We start from the raw sequence: 12,714 nt of genomic DNA on the forward strand, positions 1-12,714 counted from the left end.
GACTTGAGACTTATGAGAAATTACACCAGACACACGGGTTCTGTCTTTAACCTTTTATTGTTCCTAAGACAGATTCAAAACCCCAACCACTATTCAAGCAGTCCACCAATAATATTACAAGAAATCATACATACAACCACCCGCCGATGATCGGTCCAGCATTGATTGTAGGTCCTCGTAAGCGAAAAGACTGGCCAGGCCCCTCCTTCCGACTGCAGCCTGATCCTCATAGGTGAAATGACTGGCCAAACCACCTTCGTCTCACTGCAGTGCCAATATTCCTCAGCCATTGTGTTTTATACAGCTTTCCTTGCCTTTTGCAGTAAATCAATCATTCAGAGATAGTGAAATGTTCCTTTAATGTTGGTCTGAGCTGTTTGAGCTGTCAAACGTTCACACTCACACATCCTGTGTGGCTATCCATTAGTTGTCCTTATCACAGCCCAAAATTGTTCATTCACTCCTAAAGTTTACAAGAGTGGCAAAAAACCACTTGGTTAGGTTCATGAGTTACGTCATATTCTGCATTCCAAAACTTCAAAGGTTTGACTTCTCCCCTTTAACCTCCGAAAAGCCATCAGAGACATTGTGCTCAATTTTGCCGGCGCTCAGGGGTCAGGTTTGGAGGCGGGACTGCTGGCAAAATCAAAAGGATTGGCAGCGGGTCCCAAACCCATTTCCAACCCGTCTCCAATCAATCTTCCCGGGAGTTGGGTCCCCGATTTGCACAGGGACCCGACTCCTAGCGGCGGGAAGAGGATTATAGCCACTTAACTGCTTGTTAACAGGTAGTTAACAGGCAGTTAAGAGGCTTTTTCCAATTTTGCCAGGTCGACTGCAGGCTTCCCGACGTCCAGACTCCACGCCAGGTAAGTGTGGCGTGTTCTGAGTCTACTATAATGTTTCTTCATTGTTGACAGCTGCAGAAGTGGTGTGAAGGATCCAATGGTGCACTGGTGAGTTTCAGAGGTAAGGAAATACTGGGAAAATCATTTTAAATGTTTTTAGGCTTTTCTGTAGGTAATAAGGTTTGAAGTGTTTGTGTAGTCCCAGCTCATTGGGAGAACCTCTCTCACCAGCGACAGATCGCTTCTGTAACCTCACCTGCAGCTGCCATCTGTTGTATCCTAAGGAGAGAGTCTCTGGAGAGCCTGAGTGCAAGGGCTCACCTTTGTACAGTGATTGTCAGTGTTTGCAGCACCTCAATGCTGTCAAACACTGAAAAATCATCTGTCAAACAAAAATGAGCGTGTCCCCTTTAAGAAAACCAGCAGATGCTGCGTCATCAACTGACGTCATCTGACACCGGCTTTCTCTAAATTGGCCGGCAAGCCCACAGGGCGGGCTTAACAAGGCCAATTGACGCAAAATAGCGTCTGTGCGTCGGACGTTGCTGGGGGTGGGACTAGAACCCGGAAGGCAGCAGTCCCGCCCCCAACGCGCCTCTTCAGGTAAGATCGCGGCCACCATGTCTGCAAAACTAAGGGGATTTGTTTATCTCCGTTGTCTATCAAAGCAAATCCCATGTCCCTTATCAGTGACAACTTTATTTCACTTTGAAAAAAACCTTTTGGCCTGGCAAAGCATTTCAACATATATCAAAATTAAAAATTAAGAATTAAGAGTCTCTGTATGCCTACAGAGAGACAAGCTTGGAGCTGTTGTTTCCGTGCAGGAATGAGAGTTCTAGATGCAAAGGGGGAAAAATTCAGTTGGTTTGCGCCTCCCGTTAGCACCTTAAGAGGGTGCTAATGGGGCGTAAAGCAACTAGCGCCCGGGCGTGGCGACGTTTTCACCACTCACGAAATTGACTAGACATTTTGCGGCAGCGCTAAACACTACCGCCACAATCTCCTGCGCCCGCAGATTGTGACGTCAGTCGAGCGTGCAATGCCCTGGTAGCGCCCCGGACCAGATATTGAGTGGCGCCCCCTGTCATACCGCCTGCCGCTAGCAACGACAGGTTGAGAGGAGCATTTTGCAGTCGGGAAGGGACTGGGGGAGCGCTAGTTAAAGGCGACCGCTTCCTGCCTTTTTTTGTTGGCGAAATTTTTGCACCACGCATTCTGAGTGAGAGAGAGAGACTGCAGGAGATATTCAAATACATAGGAACATAGGAACAGGAGTAGGTCATTCAGTCCCTTGAGTCTGTTTTGCCATTCAATCAGATCATAGCTGATCTGTACCTCAAACTCCATTTACCCGCCTTTGATCCATATCCCTTGATAGCCTTACCTAAACAAAATCTGTCAATCTCAGTCTTGAAAACTTCAATTGACCCAGCATATACAGCCTTTTGGGGGAGAGGATTCCAGAAAGTGGGAAAGGATCTCTTTTATCCCTCAGCCAAAATCATACCTCTTCCATGACCATTATCCTCGGTGTAAATCACTCTGCATCAACTTAACATTGCAAAGAAAAGGTGAAAGTTCCATAGTGGGCCTCAGGACTTAAGTTGCCTTGTCTCCTTACATTAACGGAAAAGGTTAGATTCTGCAGTGCTAATCACTGAAAAAAATGTGTGCTCTAGATGCAGTGGGATGGAGAATTGGCAGAGCATATAGGCTCGGATTTTGCAGTAAGAATAATAGTGAGGCTATCAGCGTTCACCATTATTATGGAGTAAATTGAACAGCAGCTTGCGGAGTACGCACACGCACAGTTAAATGTCGATATCAGGAAGTTGCATCAGAAATGCCCTGCTCCTCCACAAGCTGTGCTACACTGGTACCTCGTCGAGAGACACGGCATTCCAACACATGAAGGGCGTGAACTTGCGGTACTTACCCACTAGTTACCCAGTAAACACACCAGAAAAAGTTAGGGCTGGTGCATTCAATTGTAAGTAAATTTTTAACGGGGTGATAAGTCTTAATTAGTGCCAAACAACCTCTATGGCACTGAAAATTTACTTTTACAAGTGTGGAGTCTCATTCCTTCAGAATTTAATTATTGCTGGAGATTTTAAAAAAATTAAAATTAAAATTAAAATGTTTTTACTTTTTCTTTCTGTCGTTTTTATCCCTCTCTTTTAATCCCTCGGTTTATTTTCTTTCCCTCAGTTTATTTTGCATCCTGTACAAAATTTTACAATGAATTAAATATTCGAATTTATACTTCCTGGTTTTGACTCTGTGTGTCTCAGTGAGGATTATTCAATCTGATTGGTTGAAGAAACACAGAGCTCGCACACGCCACAGATCCCCTGTAAAGGGCGACGCCCCAAAATGATCTCTAGGAACTTTGGCTCAGAAATTCCCTACATTACCGCGATGAGTTAGCACCACAATCCTGGTGAAAAATGGCGGCCACCATTCTAACGTCCTTCCCCGGTGTGGGACTCCGCAGCTGAGAGCAGCGCTGGCCCGGGAGATGCAAATATGGAGAGCGTGCAAGGCCGACTTAACGTCGCCTCGGCGAACTTGGACCTTAGTGCTGAGTTCAGTGCTGGTTTCTAAGCTCATTATGAAAGCTCAGTGGTCAGCAGACTGACAGAGGCGCTGTCAGCCCTCTTAAAGGGACACACACATCTTTCAGGTTAATTTGCATTTAAGCTTTTGAACTGGATTTTTTTAAAGTAGTGGCTTGGTGCAATACATTTTAAAAGTTTTCTAAGTGTGCAGGGAGTGCAGGGAGTGCTGCTGGACGTTTGCAAGGCCTCGGATGGTAAAGGAAGGCCTCAGAGAAGACATCCGTGGAGAGAGAAACAGAGTTAATGGGCTGGATTTTCATTGAGGAGTCGGGTAGGAGGCAGGACTACAACTTTCGAGGTTGTAGTCCCGCCTCCATCGAGTTCTAGCCAACCCATGCGATTTTGACTTGATTGACCTTGTTGAGCCCGCCCAGCGGGCTCAGCAGTTCAATTAAGGGCCACCCGGCAACAGGTGATGTCACAGATTGATATTTCATCTGTCAAGGCCTTTTGACAGATAAAATATCAGCATTCGTCAGCTGTTTGAAGCTGTCAAACACTGACAATCTGTACAAGTTAATTCCTTCTTGTCAGGATGATTTAGAGATCTCCCCAGAACAGAAAGCTGAATGCTGGAACTTTTGACAGATCGCGGCCATTCTGCTTTCTGTGCCGGTGAGATGAGGGACTCCTGAGACCTGAAGGAAGGAAGGCTGTAAAGGTATGTAAATGTAAGTACAACTTCTTTAAACACTTTACACACACCAAACACACTTACCTCTGCACTCATGCACCCATCACTCACCTGAACACCGGACATCTCGACCCCTCCAAGCTCGTCATCCCAACGGCCCACCTTGCTAACTTGCCGTGGTTTGGAGCCGTCGGGAATCCCGCATTTCAGCAATGAAAATAGGGATTAGGCTAAAAACTGTCTGTTAACTACCTGTTAACAGGCAGTTAATTGGCCCTAATCCCCTTCCCGCCTCGGGGAGGCGGGTCCCAGTGCAGGTCGGGTACCCGCCTCCTTTGAAACTGGCATGGAAGCGGGCTGGGGGCGGGTGGGTTCATGCCCCCTGATTTTGGGATTTTAACCCCCACACGCCTCCAATACCGCTTCCACGGCCCAATGAAAATCCTGCCCGATGTCTCAGGTTGAGATGTTGCCTGACCAACTGAGTATTGCCAACATTTTCTGCTTTTATTTCAGATTTACAGCATCTACTCGCAGAAGGAAGAGGAAGATACAGAAGCGGAAGAAGCAGAAGAGGAGGAAGCGGAAGGAAGGATGCAACCCAGAAAGCCCCTTTCTGGCCGAGATATCCGGGATGGAATCATTCGGCTGCAGTACCAGTGACCACAAACCCAATTCCTCTTTCAACATTTGTCCCATACCTTACCTTCCCTCTGTTGCTGACTGTCACAGCAACCTCTTGGTCACATTTTGAAATAAAAGCCACCACAAAGCAAACTTTCCAATCCAACTTTATACATCTATCCATCCAATATGACATCAAGAAATCAACTCATCACCCTTATGCATTCTCTTGTGTGTGCCTTTGCCTCTCCTAGTGATGTCACGCAGTGCTACTCCATTAGCTGCAGCATAGCTGGTAGAAGGCTGCTGACTTTCAGTGGGGGACACTGCAAATGGCCTTTCAGGTTGACTTTGAGGCGCTGGTGGCTGGGAATGTGAAATTGAGTGACGTCGTTTCTTCTTCTTCTTCACACTCCCCTCCCTCTTCTTGGTCAACCATTGGCTGGGCAGGTGGCATTTCTTGGGTATGTGAAATGAGGAAGGCACAAGGGTGGAGTTGTGGTGAGGGGAGGATGGGAAAGCAAGAGGTGCATGCGAGAAGGAGGATAACGTATGAGGATACCAGCATCTTGCATCCTTTCAGCCCTGCCGCTGGCCAAGGGCTCAGCCATGCCCCTGCCAGAAATGGCCAGCACCGTCTCCTCCAAGGGCGTGAGGTGAGGCAAGGAATTGGAGATCTGCCTCGTGTTTGTTGGTAGGTGACTGATTGGGGGGGGAGGCGGGAGTCGTGCATTGAGCAGTGTGTGAGGCTAGTGGTGCAGTTGGCAGGAGACGGCTTTTGACGATCCATTCACTGACTTGACCACTGGTCTGAGGTCATGAAGCTCCTTTGGGTACTGGAGCCAGGTGATGGGGGTGACACTGCTGGCAGTGACCGCCTCAGTGATCTGGTCCCACATTGTTCTTTCTGGAGGGCCTCCTGGCCCCTGTGGGTAGAGGACCTCTCTTACAGTGTTGACCCCCTGCACAAAGCTGGAGTGATGCGTGTGAGACCCCGAGTGCCCCTTCCCTGGCTTGCTGGGCCATTTGTGTTAGTGCTGAAGCACTTTTAGCATATTTTTAGGTGTGGAAGGCTATTCAGCTTTAAGAGCTGAAGACTCCCATTTGGGAATTCTTTTTAATGTTAATTTTTTTTCAGAAGGCTGTTGAGCTCTGAGGGCCAAAAACTGCCTATTTTTACATGATTTTTATTTTTTCCACTTCAAAAGGCAGTTCCCTTTTAAGGGACCACACTTCTTTCTGAAATGACAGCCTTGCTTTAAGAGAAGGCTGTTCTTGCTGCAATGATGCTACGGCTACACCTCATTGGGCCTCCTGCTGGGAGTAACGCCACAAAAATGGCCTTTGCACAGTAAGTTTAGCACTGGGTTAATGTTAATTAGCCACCAGCGCCAATTTACCGGTCCTGTCAGCGCCATTAATTTCAGCAGCCATTAACACCGGCCCATGGTGGCACCAGCAGGTTTTTAGCGATGTCAAATTTCGAGGCCTTTAATTTGCCATTCAAATGCCTGCAGAAAGTGGGCAGCTGTAAATGTAATGAATGGCGAGCGCCGTTCCTTCACCACTGACCGCAAAATCCGGGCCATAGTTGCCAAACAGATAAATTTATCTACCAGAAGGTCAGAACTACACAAAGAACAAAATAGCTATCCCCATGACTCTTCTACTGGCCGTGAAGGGACCTTGACTGTCTGAACTGATTTTTAGACATTTTCCTGAATGCTGTTGCCAGCAATTCTGCAAAACTGCCTTTTAACCATAAAATGGAGTCTTTAACATAGAATGGATTCTCCAATACAACCTTTCCTGCTCGCGTTCCTAACAGTTACTTGTTGATATATACATAATTTACATACAAAGACAATTTAAGGGATCTTATTATATTGCCAATGTTTTTGCAATTTATGAATTAACTTGCATTGAAAACACTGCTGAACATTATGTAATATTTGAATGTAAGAAAAATTCATGTAGTGCCAGACAGCACAAATATTTGTGACGCATTTATTTTCTTAGTTATGAATCCTCCAAGTTTTAAAATATGTAAAAACAGGCCTGGTGAATATTGCCTCATTGAGTCTTGCTTAATACTGGTAATATATGAAATCAGTCCAATGACTAAAGCAGTACCACAAAGACGAAAGAGTCCTTTCAACTCAGCACCCAAAACAGTAGTTTCTTGCTCTGAAAAAATGAGTCATAAATCACAGTAATAAACATATAAGGGCTTAGAAAAAAGAGAAAGAAAGCACTTCACATAAACTGAATTATTTTTAAGTCTAACAACTTGTGTAGAAACAAGGCAGTCATTTTACAAACAGCAGTGATCCCACAGCAATGAGATTTGTAAAGACCGCGCCTCAATAATACACGGACTTTGGGAGAACAGTTTAACAGGTACTTTACTGAACAAGAGGCAGCTTGAAACTGAAACTACAGAAGCCTGCTAGGGCCTTTTATACAGGGGTGGTCACTGCCGGTACTGCAGTCTAAGACCAGTTATTCCCTTAAAGGTACATACACAACAATTCCTCCCCTTTTAGATAAACAGTACATAACATTCATTTAACAACTAAATAATAACTAATTACAATTTTCTCAGTAATATATACATCAACTGAAATAGTCATTTATAAGTTCAGTCTTTGAGGAGGCTTCCTGATCCGGACTGGATAGCGCCTTTCTCGAGTATCCTGTTCTGGCGGTGGAGTCAATTCTGGCTCATTGTCATTGGTTGGTTCATCAGCTTCCAATACCCCTGCTTCTGAGGTAGACGCAATCTGTACTTTGGGCTCATTACCAGGTGCACATGCTTGTGGTACAGGTTTGGCTTGTTCCTGTGACTCTAGAATCTGGTCAGCATGGCGTCTCACGATGCTCTCTCCAACGTCCACTGTGTACATTAGTGGTCCCTGCTGTGTGCATATCGTGCCTGGCTGCCATTTTTCTGTTCAGTAGTCGCGGGCCAAGACTGGTTGCCCTATCTTGAAGCTCCTGGTTGGCTTCTCATTTATGTGCTGGAACTGCTTATCCTCAACATCTCGTCTTATGTTTGGTTTGAGCAAATCCAAGCGACATCTTAGTCTCCGGTTAAAAAACAGTACGGCTGGAGTTTGGTTGGTTACTGCATGTGTCGCATTCCGGTAAGCAAACAGGAAGTTATCCACCTTGTGTTGCAGTGGTATGTCGTCATTATACATTGCCTTTATGGCCTTTTTAAAGGTCTGAACAAACCTCTCAGCCAATCCATTTGTGGCTGGATGATATGGGGCAGATGTGTAATGTTTCACCCCATTATTCTTCAGGAACCTCCGGAAATCCTCAGACACAAACTGTGGGCCATTGTCGGAACAGATCTGTTCTGGCAACCCATTCCTGGCGAAGATGGTCCTTAGGACTGCAATAGTTTTCTCCGTGGTGGTGGAGGACATTTTAATGACCTCTGGCCATTTCGAATGGGCGTCCACAGCGATTAGAAACATTGAGTCCATAAATGGACCAGCAAAATCAATGTGTACCCATTGCCATGGAGATGAGGGCCACTCCCATGGATGTAGCGGGGCCTGCGGTGGAGCGTTTTGGACCTTCTGGCATCCTGTGCATCTCTTGGTCATATCCTCGATTTCTTTATCGATTCCCGGCCACCACACAAACGCCCTGGCTAGGCTCTTCATTTTTACCCCTCCCAGATGACCCTCGTGAAGCTCATTGAGTACTCTATCTCTCAACTTGGGTGGAATTACCACTCGGGATCCACACATCAAGGTTCCCCGGCACACTGACAGCTGTTCCCTCCTTGGCGAGAATGCTGGCAACAGTGAGTCGCCATATGCTGGCCATCCCTTCACCGTCAAATCATAGACCCGAGAGAGTGTCCGGTCATTTCAGGTTTCCTTCTCAATACTTGCGTTTGTAACAGGCAAACATTCGACTATGGTCGCATGGAATATCTCCACAGGGTCCACTGCAGGTGCTTCTTCCGCCGTAGGCAACGGTAGGCGCGACAGCCCATCAGCGTTTCCCTGTTGTTTCATACCTTTGTGCTCTATGTCATACTGATGTGTCCCTAGAAAAAGTGACCATCTTTGCAGCCGTTGCGCCGTCATCACCGGAACGCTCTTCTTTGGGTTAAAAATTGAGACCAGGGGTTGATGATCAGTCAGTAGGGTGAATTTCTGCCCGTGCAGATAGTGATTGAACTTCTTCACCCCCCACACCAGGCTGAGGGCCTCCCTGTCAATCTGGGCGTAGTTACGCTCGGCTGAGGTTAGCAAGCGCGATGCAAAGGCTATTGGCCTCTCTGAACCGTCACGGAATTTGTGTGACAGCACCGCTCCAATGCCGTAAGGTGACGCATCACATGCCAACCGAATCGGTAGTGTTGGGTTGTAGTGGGCCAATGCTTCTTTTGAAGTGATTTGGCATTTACACTCCTGAAAGGCATGCTTACACTCATCACTCCATTTCCATGTTACACCAGTTTGAAGGAGGGCATTCAGTGGGTGCAGAATTGTAGATAAATTCGGCAAGAACTTATGGTAGTAGTTCACCAACCCGAGGAACGACCTCAGTTGCGACACATTTTCCGGTGCTGGAGCCTTGACTACAGCCTCAATCTTGTCCGGTGACTTATGCAACCCTTCCTCATCAATCATGTGGCCACAATACGAGATTTGTCTCCTGAAGAACTCGCATTTGGGGTGGTTGGCTCATAGCCCATATTCCTGCAATCTCGTGAGCACCTGTTCCAGTTTGGCAAGGTGTTCATTGTCATTTTCGCCCGTAACCAGGATGTCGTCCAAATAACACTGGGTCCCCGGGATCCCTGGCAGGACTTGTTCCATTGCCCTCTGCCACATAGCCGGCGCCGATGCTACCCCACATACCAGTCGATTGTACTGGTAAAGGCCTTTGTGAGTGTTTATCGTGAGGTATTTCCTAGATGCTTCTTCCACCTCCATTTGTAGATACGCTTGAGCCAGGTCAATCTTTGTAAAACGTTTCCCTCCAGATAGTGAGGCAAAAATTTCTTCTATCCGCGGAAGCGGATACTGTACTGTGTGCAGGACTGGGTTCACAGTCACCTTGAAGTCCCCACAGATGCGAACCTTCCTTGGCTCCCCAGGCGTGCTGCTCAATGCTTTCTTCATTACAGGAACGATGGGTGTGGCCCACTCGCTCCAGTCCACCTTAGACAGCACCCCCGAATGCTCCAGACTCTCCAGTTCAGCTTCCACAGCTGGGCGTATCGCGTATGGCACCGGTCTGGCCTTGAAAAATTTTGGGGTTGCGTTATCCTCAATCTTTATGGTTGCCTTTACTCCTTTTAGAGTCCCAAGTCCTTGTTGGAACACCTCTTCCGCGTCAGATAGAATTTGTGACAGACGTCCAGGTGCGACGTCATCATCTTTTTTGTCAGTCACAGTTAGTGCCAGAATGGAATGCCAATCCAATTGTAGTCTTCGGATCCATTCACGTCCCAATAATGGTGGTCCTCCATCTCGTAGTATATACATGTATAGTTTCTGTGTTTCCTTTCCGTTATATTCAACTGGCACCCTTACTTTTCCTCTGGGGTAGACCTTTTGCCCCGTGTATGTCTTCAATACAATGGACGTGTCCTTTAAGGGTATGTGTGAGAATAGCCGCTCATAGTCTCGTCGATTCATGACAGTTAGGGCTGATTCTGTGTCCAATTCCATCTTCACTGGGGACCCTGCTATCATGAGGGTGACCCAAATGGTTCGGTGATCTTCTTTTGCGATCACGTTGTGTAACTTTAAACAACTTAGTCGCCTGCTCCCGGAGTCCTTATCACTCTCCTGATCTTCTGAACTACTATCTGCCAGTTTCTTTACTTTCCTGTACTGTTCCTTAGTAGTTCTTGTCGTGTTGGTCTTCTTTCCCAACCTGCAGACTCTTGCTATATGTCCCATTTTCCCGCATTGCCTGCATATTTTGTCTTTAAACCAGCAGTCCTTCTGCTCATGGGTTGTTCTGCCGCAGCGATAGCACTTTTCGGCTCCATACGCCATTTCGTTAGCGCTGTATTCTTGTGGTTTCTGTTGTATTTCCGCAGCTCCCCGTGCTGCTGCTTCGTAGGATACTGCCACGCTGAAAGCCTGTTCTAGCGTCAGGTCCTTTTTTGAAAGCAGTCGTTTCTGGGTTCCTTCACTCTGGAGCCTGCAGACAAACTTATCCCGTAAGGTGTCTGCCAGTCCTGCTCTGAACTGGCAGTGCTTCGATAACTTGCGTAGTTCCGTAAGATAGTCAGCATTGCTCTCATCTTTGTGCTGGTTTCTTTTATGGAACTTGAATCTTTCTGCTATCAGCAGTGGTGTAGGGCTTAGATGTTCCTGTAAGATATGAACAATCTCCTCAAAACTTTTCTCCATTGGTTTAGCTGGGGTAATTAAATTCCGCAATAGGCCGTACGTACTTGCACCCATCAGATTTAATAATACCGACGCCCTCTTTCCATCAGCCACCTCATTTGCCTTGCAGTACACTTCAATTCTTTCCACATACGTGGTCCAGTCTTCTACCTCGTTGTCGAAAGCAGTGATACTGCCACTTTTCGGCATCTTGGGCGATTTAAAATGGCGCCTCCCGTGCTTTTGCTTCTTCCCCAATGGAATAAAATGGCGCCTCCCGCGCTTTTGCTTCTTCCCCAACGGGATAAAATGGCGCCTCCCGCGCTTTTGCTTCTTCCCCTTACTGCCACGCTGCTCCTAGCGTTCTACGGGGTAATGGCAGTGACCCGCAGCTTCGGCGCGTCTTGCTTTCGTTCCCCCCCGTTTAGTTTCTCTCCGCTGTCCTGTTCTCGAGCACCGACCGCGCCCTGTGCGCTCCACCCTCTCTCTCTTGTTTTCTTTTCCCGGCGACGCTGCGCGGCCCGATTTGTAGAGCCGCTCAATCAAGCTTGAGCCCGCCGCAGTCCGGAAGGGTCAGCGCGCTACCTGCTACCAGCACGATTCGCTGGAACCACAGTCTCTCCCGCAATTCTCCAAACACCGATGGATTCTTTGGGCGGTTGCCCTCGGTCGACGCCCGTTGCTCAGACTACGACCTTCCAGGACCTTCCTTTCAGGCGAGATCCCCGTGAGATGATGCCACACTGCAGGTGAGTTCGAACTTACTCATCGCCACTGTAAAGTCCGTGCCTCAATAATACACGGACTTCGGGAGAACAGTTTAACAGGTACTTTACTGAACAAGAGGCAGCTTGAAACTGAAACTACAGAAACCTGCTAGGGCCTTTTATACAGGGGTGGTCACTGCCAGTACTGCAGCCTAAGACCAGTTATTCCCTTAAAGGTACATACACAACAAGATTTATTACCAGTTCATTGATTTTTGATGGTGTTGGTTGAAAATGGGAAGTTGCTCTCTCTCTAGCTTGCAGATGCTGAGCTCTGGCTAAGAGTAAGTAACTGAGCACAGACCAGAAATTGAACCTGGGACCGTCTGTACGGTGAATGCAACTGAGAAGCAATGAGGTTATGTGACATAAGAAATGGAGAGATTTGAGCAGAGACCAGGCAAAATAAAGAGAGACAGGGAGAAAGGAGAAAGAACATGCATAGACCAGGAATGGGGATGGGGTATCTGGAAGCCAGTCATCATACAGGCAACAGAGTGATGTAAACAAAAATGTAAGTATTAAAATAATAGCTCAACTACTGTGTCTTTTGATGGCTTACTGAATAGGCGATAAGGGAGACTCTACTGATGATATATCTTCAAGTGCAGTTGAGAGGTGCACTGACTCATTACAAAAACATTGGAAGATTTCAAGAAATCTCATGAATTGGAAAGTCTATTAAATTTGGGATAAAATTAGCTAAAACTCATACTGATTCAGAAAAACTGGTAAAATAAAGAATTTTATTCATATGTGTCCCTTTATACACACGTTCAAAATTCAATGATGAAAATGTTGGCAGAAGTTTTAACACTAAGCAAACTTGACTCTCAACTG

The 12,714-nt window shown here is 46.8% G+C and overlaps 1 protein-coding gene across 1 annotated transcript in view; it reads left to right on the forward strand.

Moving 5' to 3' along the window:
• Positions 1 to 6,786, forward strand: part of LOC147117174 (metalloreductase STEAP4-like) — a 33,364-nt gene extending 26,578 nt beyond the window's left edge. Inside the window, exon 6 of the mRNA XM_085987932.1 lies at positions 4,623 to 6,786. Coding sequence (XP_085844058.1) covers positions 4,623 to 4,769 — 147 coding nt within the window. The 3' untranslated portion in view covers positions 4,770 to 6,786. The remainder of the gene's footprint in view (positions 1 to 4,622) is intronic.
• Positions 6,787 to 12,714: the final 5,928 nt, after the last annotated feature.

This window comes from Somniosus microcephalus, chromosome 5, assembly GCF_052327205.1.
Source record: "Somniosus microcephalus isolate GS21.2 chromosome 5, FLI_Smic_1.0, whole genome shotgun sequence".
Taxonomy (NCBI): Eukaryota; Metazoa; Chordata; class Chondrichthyes; order Squaliformes; family Somniosidae; genus Somniosus; species Somniosus microcephalus.